The 12,444-nt window shown below is 52.6% G+C and overlaps 1 protein-coding gene across 1 annotated transcript; it reads right to left on the minus strand.

Annotated features, from left to right (window-relative positions):
* Positions 1-433: 433 nt before the first annotated feature.
* SLC48A1 (solute carrier family 48 member 1) lies at positions 434-12,078 on the minus strand. Its single transcript, XM_027445345.3, has 3 exons — positions 11,886-12,078; positions 2,873-3,040; positions 434-2,194 (listed from the first exon to the last, which is right to left on the minus strand). Exons 1-3 carry the CDS (start codon positions 12,022-12,024, stop codon positions 2,058-2,060), a joined length of 444 nt encoding a protein of 147 aa, XP_027301146.1. The 5' UTR covers positions 12,025-12,078; the 3' UTR covers positions 434-2,057.
* Positions 12,079-12,444: the final 366 nt, after the last annotated feature.

A 12,444-nucleotide genomic window follows, 5' to 3' on the forward strand; every position in this document is an offset into this window, starting at 1 on the left:
GGTTTGGGAGTCTCACCTGGGGCTGCAGGGGTGCACGATCTGAGATTTTTACTATTTATAAAGACAACGACCCCAACCCAGTAAGTCCTTTGTGGGATCCCTCGGGGAGAAAATTCACGGCTCCAAAATAAAAGCGCACCTCGAAGGTGTGGTTTGGGGAGGGGAAAGACAGGGCATGAAGTTTTGGGAGGAAAAACAAAAAACAAATGAAAAATACTGCATCAGGTATTGCTACGTGTGGCTATAGGTTTTGAGGGTGCTGGTAAAGATGGGCAGGGTGCAGTAAAGGTTAAAATTGCTGTGATTGTGCATCGCCCCCAAAAGCGAAGTGTTTTGTACAATTCCTGTCCTCCCCACACTCCTGCAAGCTTTCAATGGGAAAGGGAAAGAGCTGAAATTTAACAATTTTATAGAACAAATTCTGCAGACAGCGTTTTGGTGAGAAAGACGAGTGTATTTCTGCTCTCCCCGTGGTGTCACACACGAGTTACACAGCGCAGCTTAGTACAAGGAGACACTGGGATACACACGAAGGAGCCCCGCCGTGGATCGCTCCATCCCGCTGCAGGACCGAGCCTCACACCAAGCGTGCAAACGAAGCGGAAACGATGTAAAAATATATTATATATTTACAGAGACGATCTCTTAAAAAGCCGAGATGGAAGTAGAAATTCCAGAGCTAAAACATGGCAGGGAGAAAACGGGGAGGGGGGGTGGGGTTAGATGCTGTGAGCTGTTTCGTAGGCAAATTTAGTGTCACAAAAATAAACTTTAAAAACCTCCGGGGTCAGCCGAGGGGATTTTGGGGATGTGTGCCCGGGAAGGGAGCCCCAATGTGCTGCTTGCTGTGAACACGTGGGCAGAGTCGTGCTGGGGAAACGTGAGACGAGAGATGGCTTCTTGGAGACACCCACCCTAAAACCTCCCTAAAACCTCCCGCAAACCCCACGTCGGATCCGTGGCAGGGAATGCCGGGCATGCTGGCAGCCCGACGTCAGCAGCACGGGAGATTTTAGGATTTAAAAGCCTGAGCATTAACCTCGTAAGCGCATTTCACGTCCGCAGCCTTTTGTCGGGCTCCAGCAGCCTCCAGCAGGTTCCCCGGCACGGCTGGCTTGGTGCATTGACCCGGCGTCCCTCCAAGCTGGGTAAATTGAGGATCTTCCCACCCAAAAACCAGGGGAATGCTATCCAGGTGTTGTCAGCTGCTTGCAAAATACCCTCAGCAACTTTATTTAATTATTACGTGCTCAAACCTCTCGCCTTCCAAAGCACAGCAGGGACCAGTGGCAGCGCAGGCGGTGCCTCCATCGGGCACTCATTTTGGAGGCTTCCTAGATACTTTTTTTTATTTTTGAGGACTGAACTTTCCCCCTCTCATCCTGCTCATAAAGGGAAGCCGAGCCGAGAAAAGGAAACGCTGCTACCTATGGAAATATTTTTTTTTAGAAGAATCACGTTCAGGTTTCTCCTGAGGTTCAGGTAAGCAAGCCCTTCCCCAGCGCACCTGCCACCCGAACACCTTGTCCTGCTCCCTAGAAAATTTAGCATGAAATAAAATATTAAATTCCTTCTAGGTGAGCAGCCAGAATCAGCACTCTCCACCTCTGAGAGAGGCAAGGGATGCCTGGCACTAAAGGGATGGAGACGATTTCCACCCAGCAGGGTTTCTGGGCACATCTGGGCACCCACCTGGCGATGCCCTCGCCAGCACCAGGTGTCGGGGTGCTGCGTGGGCTTCCTCCCCACGTGTAAGCCCAAGGACTCGAGGGCAACGCAAAGAGTGGGTCTGGACCTGCTGTGTGTAAGCAGATGGGGTCTTTGACCCGCTACCAGACACTGGGACTCCCGGGCAAGTTAAAGACTGGATTGACATCGTTAGCCAAACTTTAAATGGTTGAGTAAAAGCAATTAGGAAGAACCCCTACTGCAGACAGACAAACCAAGCAGCACTGGGTGAGTTCCTTCTCTGCCTCTTGCGCATCTCTCGCACGGACCATGCCTTCGGGGGGCAGATCAGACCTCCAGCACCTTCAGACGGGATTGAAGTCCAAGTGTTAGAAGTCACTGAGGATACTGATGTCTGCGAACTCGTTCCTGTACCGGTAGGCGTACAGACTGAGCAGGAAGGCCCATTTCAAGGAGATGAAGCTCCAGACGCACGACAGGTAGTAGCTCCTGGGATCAGTCAGGGCTAGGAGAGAGAACAAGGACACAAGGACACGAGGTGCATTTACAAAGCGTTTTATTCCTTACGCAGCCTGGCCAGAAAAAAAAAAAAAAAAAAAAAAAAAAAACCTCGGTCCCAAACGAAAACGCAGTCCCAAAAAAAAAAAAACACAAACATGATCCTTCTCCCTTTGATCTACGGCCAAGCAACCACGGGGAGGAATGACACGAGGACACGAGCCCTCATATGACACTTGCACAGCTCCCAGGGACGCGGCTGTGCGTGCTGACTGAGCTCCGAAGGCATCTCACCCCGCTGGCTCGTGTTTAGATTGCAAAGTCCTCGCCCACCTGCTTTACGAGCGCTGAGGCGCGGTGTTTCAGAGCACTCCCCTCAGCTGTCAGAGGAGTAAATTCCAGTTTCTGCTGAAGACTGAGCTGGGAAATGGGGATTGTTTGCAGGTTGAGCTATCAGGCAGCAGCAGACGGGCGCTGCCCCAGGGAGTGGTGCCCATCGGCTCTCGTGTCCGCGGGTCGTGACAGCCAAAAAAATTAAATGCATTCTGGCACCCTCCCCAAAAACCTCACGGTGCCTCTCAAGAGGTGGCAGGAGCCCCCCCTCCCCAGTCTGTTCCTTCCCACCCAGCCCCAGTAACCCCAGCAGCACCAGCCGCTGCTCCCAGTACCGCTGCCAGGTACTTACACTGGTGCTTGGTGATGGCCAGGACGAGGAAGGTGCAGATCCCCACCACTGAGAGGGCTGAGAAGAGGATCCCGATGAAGAGGAAGAACCTCAGCCCTTTTAACCAGGTCCTCCAGTAATCCTGCACATACATCACATGCGTGATTAGGGCCCAGAGCGCCAGAACACCTGCTCGATCAGACAGCAAGGGGAATCAGTACCGTGCATCACACCGCCGCAAAGAAAGGTGCTGAATAAATGCACATCCCAAAAACCGCCCCCAAAAAATCACTGAGTGTTAACGCTTCATTGCCAGGGCACTCAGAAAACGGGGGCCAAAAGGGCTGCCCGTGTGAGCATCACCCTCCGCAAGCACCCCACAGCTTTAGGGCAGGCTTTAGGGTACAGGTCCGGATCCTTTTTGGCTCCAGCACATCTCCACTTAACCCCACAGGGCATCCATGCACACAAACCCCCTCCGAGCCCTTGAGGTAACCCAAAATTACCAGCCACTGGGATCGGTGTCACCATCCAGCTGCCCTACAGGAAAACCTTTGTTTTCCTTTGCATTTATCCACAGAGCAAATTTACTCCTTATGCTAAAGAAGGGTTACCACGAGGAGGGGACGGGACCACGCGCTGCTGTGCCGATGGATAATTGCACAAGAGTACAAGGAACATGATCCAAAGCTCTCCCAAACGAGCTTAATTCGGGTTTTACCCAATTATCACAAAGCCTTCCTGTCCTCCTTGCTGTTTTCTGTGCTTTCAGAGAACCGTACAGCTATTTCTATTTTTTTTCCCAATTTATTTGGAAATATTCTGACAGCAGCTTGAGCGTTTGAACCGCGTGGCCCAAGCCCTTAACGCACAAAGGAAGCACCGGGGAACAAAACCCCACAAGGCTGCTGCCAAGCTGGTCGGGTTTTCATTTTCAAAGGGCTGTGACATTTCTGTCGGCGTTTCTGAAAGCAGAAGGGTGCAGGAGTTCAGCTCCCAGCTGATTATTTACATACAATTCCCACTTTAGGGCAAAGCACGCTCGGGAGGTGCTGAAGGTGGACGAAATCTGGCTCCGCGCTCCTGGGGCTGGCCCAAAACGTGCGGGTTACACAAGCAGACAAGCAGCTGAGCACGTCCAGGTCTTTGTTTTGTGTTTTAAGATCAGCACGGCTTTTGTGGAAGCAGCAAAAGGCACCTCCAAGGGCTTAGGGGACCATTCCCCAACCACATTTCAACCCCAGAAATGTCAGAAGGGAGAGGAAATGAGGGAGCGAAAGGCACAAAAGCCCCCAAGTACCGAGCACTTTCTGATGTAAGGAGAAATGACACATCCTCCCCTGATCTTGTGCTTTTAAAAAAAGCCTCCTTTTCACCAAAAACAAAGGAAAAACCGAGACCAGGCACTCGGTGTAAGAAAAGTGGGTCCAAATGCTTGAAGAGCTGCCCGGTGCTCCTCCTTTTTGCAGCCACCTCCTGTAGACGTCTTATTTTAAGGGTGGCAGCAAGGAGGGAGGAAAAAAAGGACAAAAAAGGACAAAAAAGGACGATAGCACTGCTAAAATACCAGGCTGCTTTCCAGGGTACCCTGTAATAACACAGAACCCCCCCTGCAGCTACTTTCAGTGCCTTAGGGTGGTGCCAAGTGGCTGCGGACACCCTCCACGGTGCCCCAGAGGAAGAAAAAAGGTGGAGGATGGAGCAGAAAAGGCAACTTTTCACTAGGGGAACTCCGGATTTTGCTGCTGTGGCTCTCCCCAGGGCAGCAGGGATGCTGCTGTGCCACGGCGGGGCTGGCAGGAGGCATTTGGGAGCTCTGCAGATGACCGTGATTGCGCTGGTGATGCCCTCCAGAAAGCCTGCCATGGGATTTGGTGGCAAAGCCCAGCGCCCAGCTTGCTGATCCACCACTTCCTCGACTTCACGTTACCTTTAAGCTCGTGCTCCAGCAAGTTCAACTCACATTAAAAAAAAAAACATAAAAAAAATAAGGAACTTTGGCTTTGTGATTAGCAAAACCAAGCTGCTTCCCCACCGGCGCTTTCAGATGACTTAGCACAATTGATCTGAAGTGCTGAGTCAAGCTGCTCGTGTTTCCACGCCAAAAAAGCCTCTCATGCCCCAAAAGCTCTTGTGGTAAGAACAGAAGAAGCACATGAGCATCACCAGATCCCCCCCCCAGCCTCCCCTGACTCTTCCCCAGCCCTAAAGCCTGACGCAGCGCCCGAAAGGAAGCCGTGGGGCAACCCTCAGCAGTAAATCCCGAACGGTGACAAGGCAAAAAAACCCAGCTCCTCCACGTGCAGGGCTGGGTCACAGGGCCGAGAGGCACAGAGAACCCTTTTTCCCCCAAAATATCACCAAAATATTCGTTATCCCATGAAACAGGGGGGAGCGGGGTCCTCGCCAGCTCCGCCTGCCTCTCCCCTGCACCCCTAAAACACCCCCAAATCCTTCAGCGAGGCTACGGAGCTTGCAGAGCAGCGGGGTTTGGTGTTTTTTTTTTCCCCTAAAAGGGCAGAAAAAGGCTACAAGAAGTTAAATCAGCTGGCAGAGCTGCCTCAAGAAGCATCCACAGCAGCAGAGGAAACGCGCGTGTGCTCAGACACAGGCAAAAGAAACGAGAGCAGGACTCTGGTCCTGAATCCCCCAAAAAAAGGGGCCAGCAGCTTTAACACAAACCCCTCAGCTGGATGCAGGCAGCAGAACAGCAGCTAACTCAGTCACCTGTGCAACTGCAAAAAAAAAAAAGCACATTTTAATATATTTTTTTTACTGGAATAGGAATAAAAGTGACGGCATTTAAAGCCTGCAGTGATTAAGCGCAGGACCTTCAGCATCCTCAGGCTCCCCCAAATCCCCTCCCCATCCACACCTGGATTTTTGGAGCAGACCCAGAAGCTGCAGTGACATCACCTGCTGGAAATAACACCAAAAAACTCGCCCCCCCCCTTTCCAGGGAAAGGTTTTGGCTGGGTGGATTTACTCCAAGCTGGAACCACCCTAAAACGAGAGGCACCAAACAAAACACAATCGAGGGATTTCCGACAGAGAGCAGCGGGAAAGTTGTTACCTTTAAACCAAAAAAAAAAAACCCACTAATTATCCAAAGTACACAAAGCTCCAGGAAAAGGAAGCTGGCCCATCAAACAACCACGAGAACATCTGAAACAACAGCGACAGGGGCAGGGTTTTTTTTTTTTTAAAGCCTTTTATACCTCTGAGCTGCTGTTTAATTCATATTTGAAATATAAAAACCTGCAGCATACTTGGAACACGGCTAAATACATCCTAAAAGGCAAGTCGCAAAGCTGGAGCGAGCTCAGCTTTTAGGCAGGTGGAGAAAAAGACGAAATCCTAAATATTTTGGTAAGCCAACCGACAGACAGGCTGGCACGCTTCAGCTGACGTGGGACCAAACTTTCGCTTTCTCCCAGCATAAAACCAAAAAGCTGCGAGCGAACGGAGGCTTCCTCAGAGCCCTGGTCCCTGTAAAAAAAAAAAAAAAAAAAAAAAAAAGAAAAACAACAAAATCGCATTGTTTGGCAGGAAAAAAAACAGCGCAGCCTTCCCGGAGCTCGGAGCAGCCAGAGGCCACGTCTGCACGCCGTGCTGGGACGCGGCGTACGGCACTAACGGGCGGGCCAGATTCGAGGGAAAAAAACAACAAATGCGTGAGCGAGGAAAAAAAAATTAAAAAAAACACAACAAATGTGTAGAGCGAGGCCAAGACGCCGAGCACTGGAGCTCTCCTGCCAGCTGCATGGAGCTCCAAGCGCTTGTGGACGACGGGACAAAGCTGACAGAGAGAAAAATGAGAATAAAATTATAAAAATAAAAAGTATTAAAATCTACTTGCACTGTTCTGGAAAAGATGAAGTCTACAGTGAGCAGCAAAAAGAGTTTTTTCAAGGCCTTCCGTCATTTTCCATCTGCAAAACCTCTTTTTTCACTCTCTGCTACTCAGCAGCGCCCGTTTTAAGCTCATTTTTCCCATTTTTGAGTTGCAGAAGCGTTGCCTTCGCTGGTTGATTCCCAGAAAGGGTAAAACGCTCTCTTCCGGCACTCCGAGCCAAGCCAGCTCAGCATCAGCTGTTTTTGGAAGAGGTTAAAAACGGGTTTTCTCTAAGCAGTAATTCTGCCAAAATAGCTGAGGATCAACACCGAAATATTTAAGGAAAACAGCTCTGGGAGGAGAGGAGTCTTTGGAGTATTCTAGCGAAAAGCCCTCGGTAAAACCTCCCTCTGGGCACGTGCAATCGAGGGCTTGGCTGTTTATTTTGGGACGTTTCGGTTCAGAGGAAAGCAGATCGGGCTGCACGGGCGCAAGAATTATAAAAAAAAAAAAAAAAAAAAAAAAAAAAAGGGGATTTTTGAAAGAAAATTTCAGCTGCTTGCTCGGCACCGGGCTGGCCCGAGCGGCCGCGTTTCGAAGCAGGAAATGGAAGATGTTCAGATTTCGGATGCTTTGTGCCTCTGCCATTCGTGCTGAAGACGAAACCAACATCACATTTATCACATTTTCCACGTGGGAAGGATTCGCTTCTCCCCTCACAAGATCACAGCAAAGCACAAACCCTGGGCTTTGGCTTTGTGCTTTCTTTTAATGTGTTTTTCCCCACTTTTAGCCACTGCTTACGACAATAAGGCAGGCACAAGGCACAACTTAACTTCTTTTTAAGTATTTTGTATGCAAATCCGAGCAATTGGAAGTGTTTTATTCCTGCGATGCTTTTTTTTGTTTGTTTTTTTGTTTTTTGTTTTGTTTTTTTTATGTTTTTTTTTTTTTTTTGGAGAGGGACCAAGCCAATCTGCCTGGATTTCCCTGGATTTTCCTCTCGGTGCCTTCAGAGCATCGTAGTTTTTGCACGCCGTGGGTGCTGTGACCAGCCTCAGCCAGCTTCTGCTCCTTCCACTTATCAGATATTTGTAAAGTTTTGCAGTGTCTGAAAAGTGCGCTTTGTGTTTCATCTCCTTTGCAGCTGCTTTAATATCTGGTCCACATTATGTTCTCAAAGCACAAGCTCTCTATTTTGCCAGAAATATCCGAGCAGCTTGGAAACAGCCAATAAAGTCTCTTTGGAGTGGAAAAAAAAAAACAAAAAAAACCCACAACTCTTTCTCTATTCAATTTAAGGAGAGAAGATACACACACAAGAACATTAAAAGCCACTCGGGAAAGGGCTGGATCCATCCTGAAAACATTTTAATTGCTTTCTTCTCTTTTAAATTGCCCCTGGCTGAACGAAAACATCAGTTTCGTGGAGATTCGTGGCTTACTTCAAAAAAAAAAATTAATTTAAGGCGGTGAGGGGGGGGGAGGTCAAACATACAAACATTGAGGTCTAAAAGCCGCTGTGACCAGCTCCAAACGAAATGGCAAACCACCGAGACGGGCAGCATTAATTCGGGGATGACTTTTGGGGTCCCGTGATGGATCCGTTGAGCTGCTGTCCCGGGGGTTATCGGAAAGCCTCGGCCGGGGGTCGCTGCTTAGAACAAGGGGCTGATAGGGGAGGTCTGCCCCCGGTTGAAGAGGATGAGAAAATCCCCACGTGGGCACGGCTGGAGGCAGAGCTGAGATTTAGAGGATTAGCGAGCTGATCTTACCGGGCGCTGTGGTTTGGGGGGGGGTTATTAGCATGAAAACCAACCAGAAAGACTGGAAAGGGGGTTGCTCAGCACCTGGAATTGCTCGCTTCTGGTTTCATAACTAGAAATTGGGGAATTGAGGGCTCTGGTTACAGCCTCAGCACAACCCCACCGCTCGCCAAGGAAACTTGGACGCTGCAGCTCGGGTGAAATTAATTTGAAGTTTAGTCCAATGACTGCATCCAAGCAGGTGAAATTTAACGAAACCAGTAGTGGAAGAAAAATTTGAAAGGAAAACACAGGAGGAAAAGTTCTCTGGAAGATTAGGAAAAGATAAATAAAACGATTACAAAGCCAGGGGTTCCTAATGCCAGGGGGATCAGCGAGGCTTCTTACAGAGATTAAAACAGAGCCCAGGACAGCTCAGGAGAGAGGAAGCACCCAGATAAACATCCTAAAAAACACGCCCCTGATAACACCAAGTGCACCTCAGCAAAAATTTCGGCAGGCTGCAACCCCACGCGGGCAAGGGAGAAGCAAAGACACCCAGCAGAGGTGATGGGAGAACCAGAAGGATTGCTACAACCAGATCTGCACGCACCAGCACGCTCGCAGAGAAGGCTGGCAGAAGCCTTGGCTTAATTAGAGGCACGTTAATTAGCAATTTTTGCTAAACTGCCAGCTACACCAGCCTAAACAATCCTCCTCCCCCCCCATAAAGTGTCAGCGCTGCCAGCCGCAACAGCCGGACCTGCAGCTCACGCAGGTGCTCGGATCGCTTTTGGAAGCTCCTGAACGAAAAAAGGCACTTTTTGGCCCAAAAAATGAAAGCCTGGGGTGAAGACAGTGACCCCACGGAGCGCACGAGGACACCTCCAGCGGGGTTTTATGCTCGCCCCATGCCACCAGCAGCGCCCACAGCACCGCGCTTGAGCCGTGCCGGGGGGATTAGGGGAGAAGCCGTCCTTCTGGCTGCGTTAAAAAAAAGTCGAAAGAGGGTTTTTTGGAGACCGAAGGGCACACAGCAGTGCCTGAGAGCGAACGTTGCAGCGTCTGCACAGCGGAAAGTTTCAGCCGCTCGCCCACTTCCTTCCCTGCCATTCTCTGCCAGTGGAAATTAAGAGCTGCTTAGCGTGTGACAACAAAAAGGGGTGCCAAAAACAAAACCCCATGAAATACCCGAAACTGAACGACCTGCGGTGCCTAAACACAAGGCCAACCTCCTACACGCTGATTTTTTTTTCGTGGAATAAACTTAATTCTGCAAGCAGCCTTCGCTTCAGTGCACAGGGGAAAAAAAAAACAGCAATTCTTATTTATTTATTATTTTTTTTTTAAGGCTCCCCCTCCAGCAGTGCCCGAGCACCCTACCCACGTGAAATGTCTGTCCCTGGAGGCTGGCGCAACTTGGCTTGAAGGCTCGGCTGGCAGCAGAACAAATTTCAAAAGGTCCTTGCCGTACACGAGTGGTTTTGTTCCTCAGTCCCAGCCAGTTTGCAGGACAGCACGCTATAAATGATCAGCTCAGGAGCATAAAGGAGAAATCTCACCTCATTTCGCCTGTGGGAACACGGAGAGCGAAGCAGAAGGGCAGGAAAAAGCAGCCGAGAGTGGGAGATGACGGGAGCCTCTTAAATCGGCTTTGTCACAACAGCGAAAGACGCCGAAAGCCTTTCTGATTATTTCTTAACGCGTTTCTGAGGCTTTGGGGATCCTGCCGAGGCTCTACCCCTGGACATTCCCCAGATGCTTGCGAATTCACCGAGTGCAACCTCGCAAGTGACTATTTTTTTTTAATCTCGCTTACCTTGAGCCCCTGTTACCTTTAATCAAAATTAAAGAATTTTGGAGGAATGGCAAGAAGAGGGAGCTGAGGGAATCGGCTGGATGGCAAACCCAGCACAACCCCGGGCATCCCAGCTGCCCTGCTGGGGCAAACACCCAGGCGGTCACAGCAGCGTTGGATTCACTCGTGTGCAAGCAGAAATTCGGATTCTTTACCAAATTTCACTTCCCTTTAAGCTCCAGGTGGTTGCTTGAATTCAGCCAGAGAAAACCCCGGAGCTGGTAAATGGAGGGACAGCTGCGATCTGCTCCAACCCAGCCATTAACGAAAAATATATAACTTAAACAAGATATTGATGCACCACTGATGTCAGAGGACATAAAGATGGGTTTTTGCAGCCTGTGGCCTGTCCGAAAAGCAGCTCAAACGCCTGTCTCAGAGCATCCAGCCCGGATGCTTTCAGCGGGTACAAACCTCAGGAAGCGGGCAATTTGGGTTTTCCCTGAAAACACAGAGCAGGCGTAAATGCTGCTTTCCAGGCCAAAATCTCGCCGGGAAAGTCAACAAAACTTTGAAGTTTTGAAGTTTAAAATAAAAGCCTCTTTTCGGTAAGAAGGCCGGCCGGCACCTGGGGCTCCCCGCGTGCAGGTGCGGTCGGCGTGTCCCAAAAAATGCTGCTTGGCTTCTCCAGCTGCAAACGCAGCCAGACCCCGGCCCCTGGTCCCAAGCCCCCCAAATACCCTTGGGGGAGGCCAGGAGAAGCCCCCAAACCCCCACCTGAGCCTCAAAGCCCCCCAGGGGCTGTCACAGGGAGCTTCCCACCGCAGAAGAGCCCCCTGAGGATCCCCAAATCCAGCTCCCGGCTCCGGACCCCAAACCCAAACCATGTTTCTGAGAGCGTTGGGACAGGGATCCCCCAACTCCAGAGCTGTGACCAGGTCCCTGGGGATCCCATCCCAGCGCCGAGCACCTCTGGGTGCAGAACTGCCCCTGGAGCTCGCCTGCCACAGCCTTGGGCCCAGCACCACGGGCTCAGCACCAACCCCAGCACCCCAGGCTCAGCACCACGGGCACGAACGGCTCCTGCCTGCCACAATCACCCCCCCAGCCCCAGCCCCAGCACCACGGGCCCAGCTCCAGCACCCTGGGCCCAGCACCATAGGCCCAGCACCAGGGTCCCAGTGGCTCCTGCCCGCTGCAATCTCCCCTCAGCCCCAGCCCCAGCTCCAGGCCCAACCCCAGCACCCCAGCCACAGCCCCGGGCCCAGCACCATGGGCACGAACGGCTCCTGCCCGCCCCAATTTCTCCCCCCAGCCCCAGCCCCAGCCCCCCAGGCCCAGCCCCAGCCCCAGCCCCCCAGGCCCAGCCCCAGCCCCCCAGGCCCAGCACCCTGGGCCCAGCACCAGCACCCCAGGCACGAACGGCTCCTGCCTGCCACCTTCTCCCCCCAGCACCAACCCCAGCACCACGGGCCCAAAACCATGGGCCCAGCCCCAGCACCACAGCCCCAGCACCAGGCCCAGGCCCAGGCCCAGGCCCAGCCCCAGCACCCCGGCCCCAGCCCCGGGCCCAGCACCCGGGGCACGAATGGCTCCTGCCCGCCCCGATCTCCCCCCCCAGCCCCATCCCCAGCCCCGTTCCCGTTCCCAGCGTACCGGACAGCCCCCCGGCGGCGGCGGTGGCGGGCTGTCGGAAGGCAGCGGCCAGGCTCCAGGTGAAGAAGGCCGAGAGCCCCAGCGCGCAGCCGGTGGCCGCGTAGGCCAGGCGCAGGGCGAGCGCCCGGCTCACCGCCATCGGAGCGCTGCGCCCACAAGCCCCGCCCACCGCCGGCAAGCCCCGCCCACCGCCCTTTAAACCACGCCCACCTCCTTCAAACCCCGCCCACCCTCGTCAAGCCACGCCCACCCCCGCGCTTAAACCCAATGTGCGCCGCCGTCGAGCCACGCCCATCAGCCTCAAAGCCACGCCCACAAAGCTTGAGGCCACGCCCAGCCGGCACAAGCCACGCCCACCACACAGTCTTGTTTCCGAGTCCCGCCGCTAAGCCACGCCCACTGTGGTCACTAAGCCACGCCCATTGTCAGGGCGCCCCCCGGCGGCCCGGAGGATTTGGGGGGGAATGGGGAGGGGGAAAAGGGGGGGAGGGAGGGTAAGGGGGGGGGCATGAGGGTTATAGGGGGTTATTGGGGGTATGAGGTCACGGGGGGGACATGG

The sequence above is a fragment of the Anas platyrhynchos genome, chromosome 34 (genome assembly GCF_047663525.1).
Source record: "Anas platyrhynchos isolate ZD024472 breed Pekin duck chromosome 34, IASCAAS_PekinDuck_T2T, whole genome shotgun sequence".
Taxonomy (NCBI): domain Eukaryota; kingdom Metazoa; phylum Chordata; class Aves; order Anseriformes; family Anatidae; genus Anas; species Anas platyrhynchos.

What these genes read in the sequence shown, in the direction of transcription:
- SLC48A1 (XM_027445345.3), bottom strand. Translation starts at nt 12,024, where the DNA reads ATGGCGGTGAGCCGGGCGCTCGCCCTGCGCCTGGCCTACGCGGCCACC. An exon ending in CGCCGCCGGGGGGCTGTCCG is followed by an intron (nt 3,041 to 11,885) that starts GTACGCTGGGAA and finishes CTGATCGAGCAG; the next exon opens with GTGTTCTGGCGCTCTGGGCC. An exon ending in GGCCATCACCAAGCACCAGT is followed by an intron (nt 2,195 to 2,872) that starts GTAAGTACCTGG and finishes TCTCTCTCCTAG; the next exon opens with CCCTGACTGATCCCAGGAGC.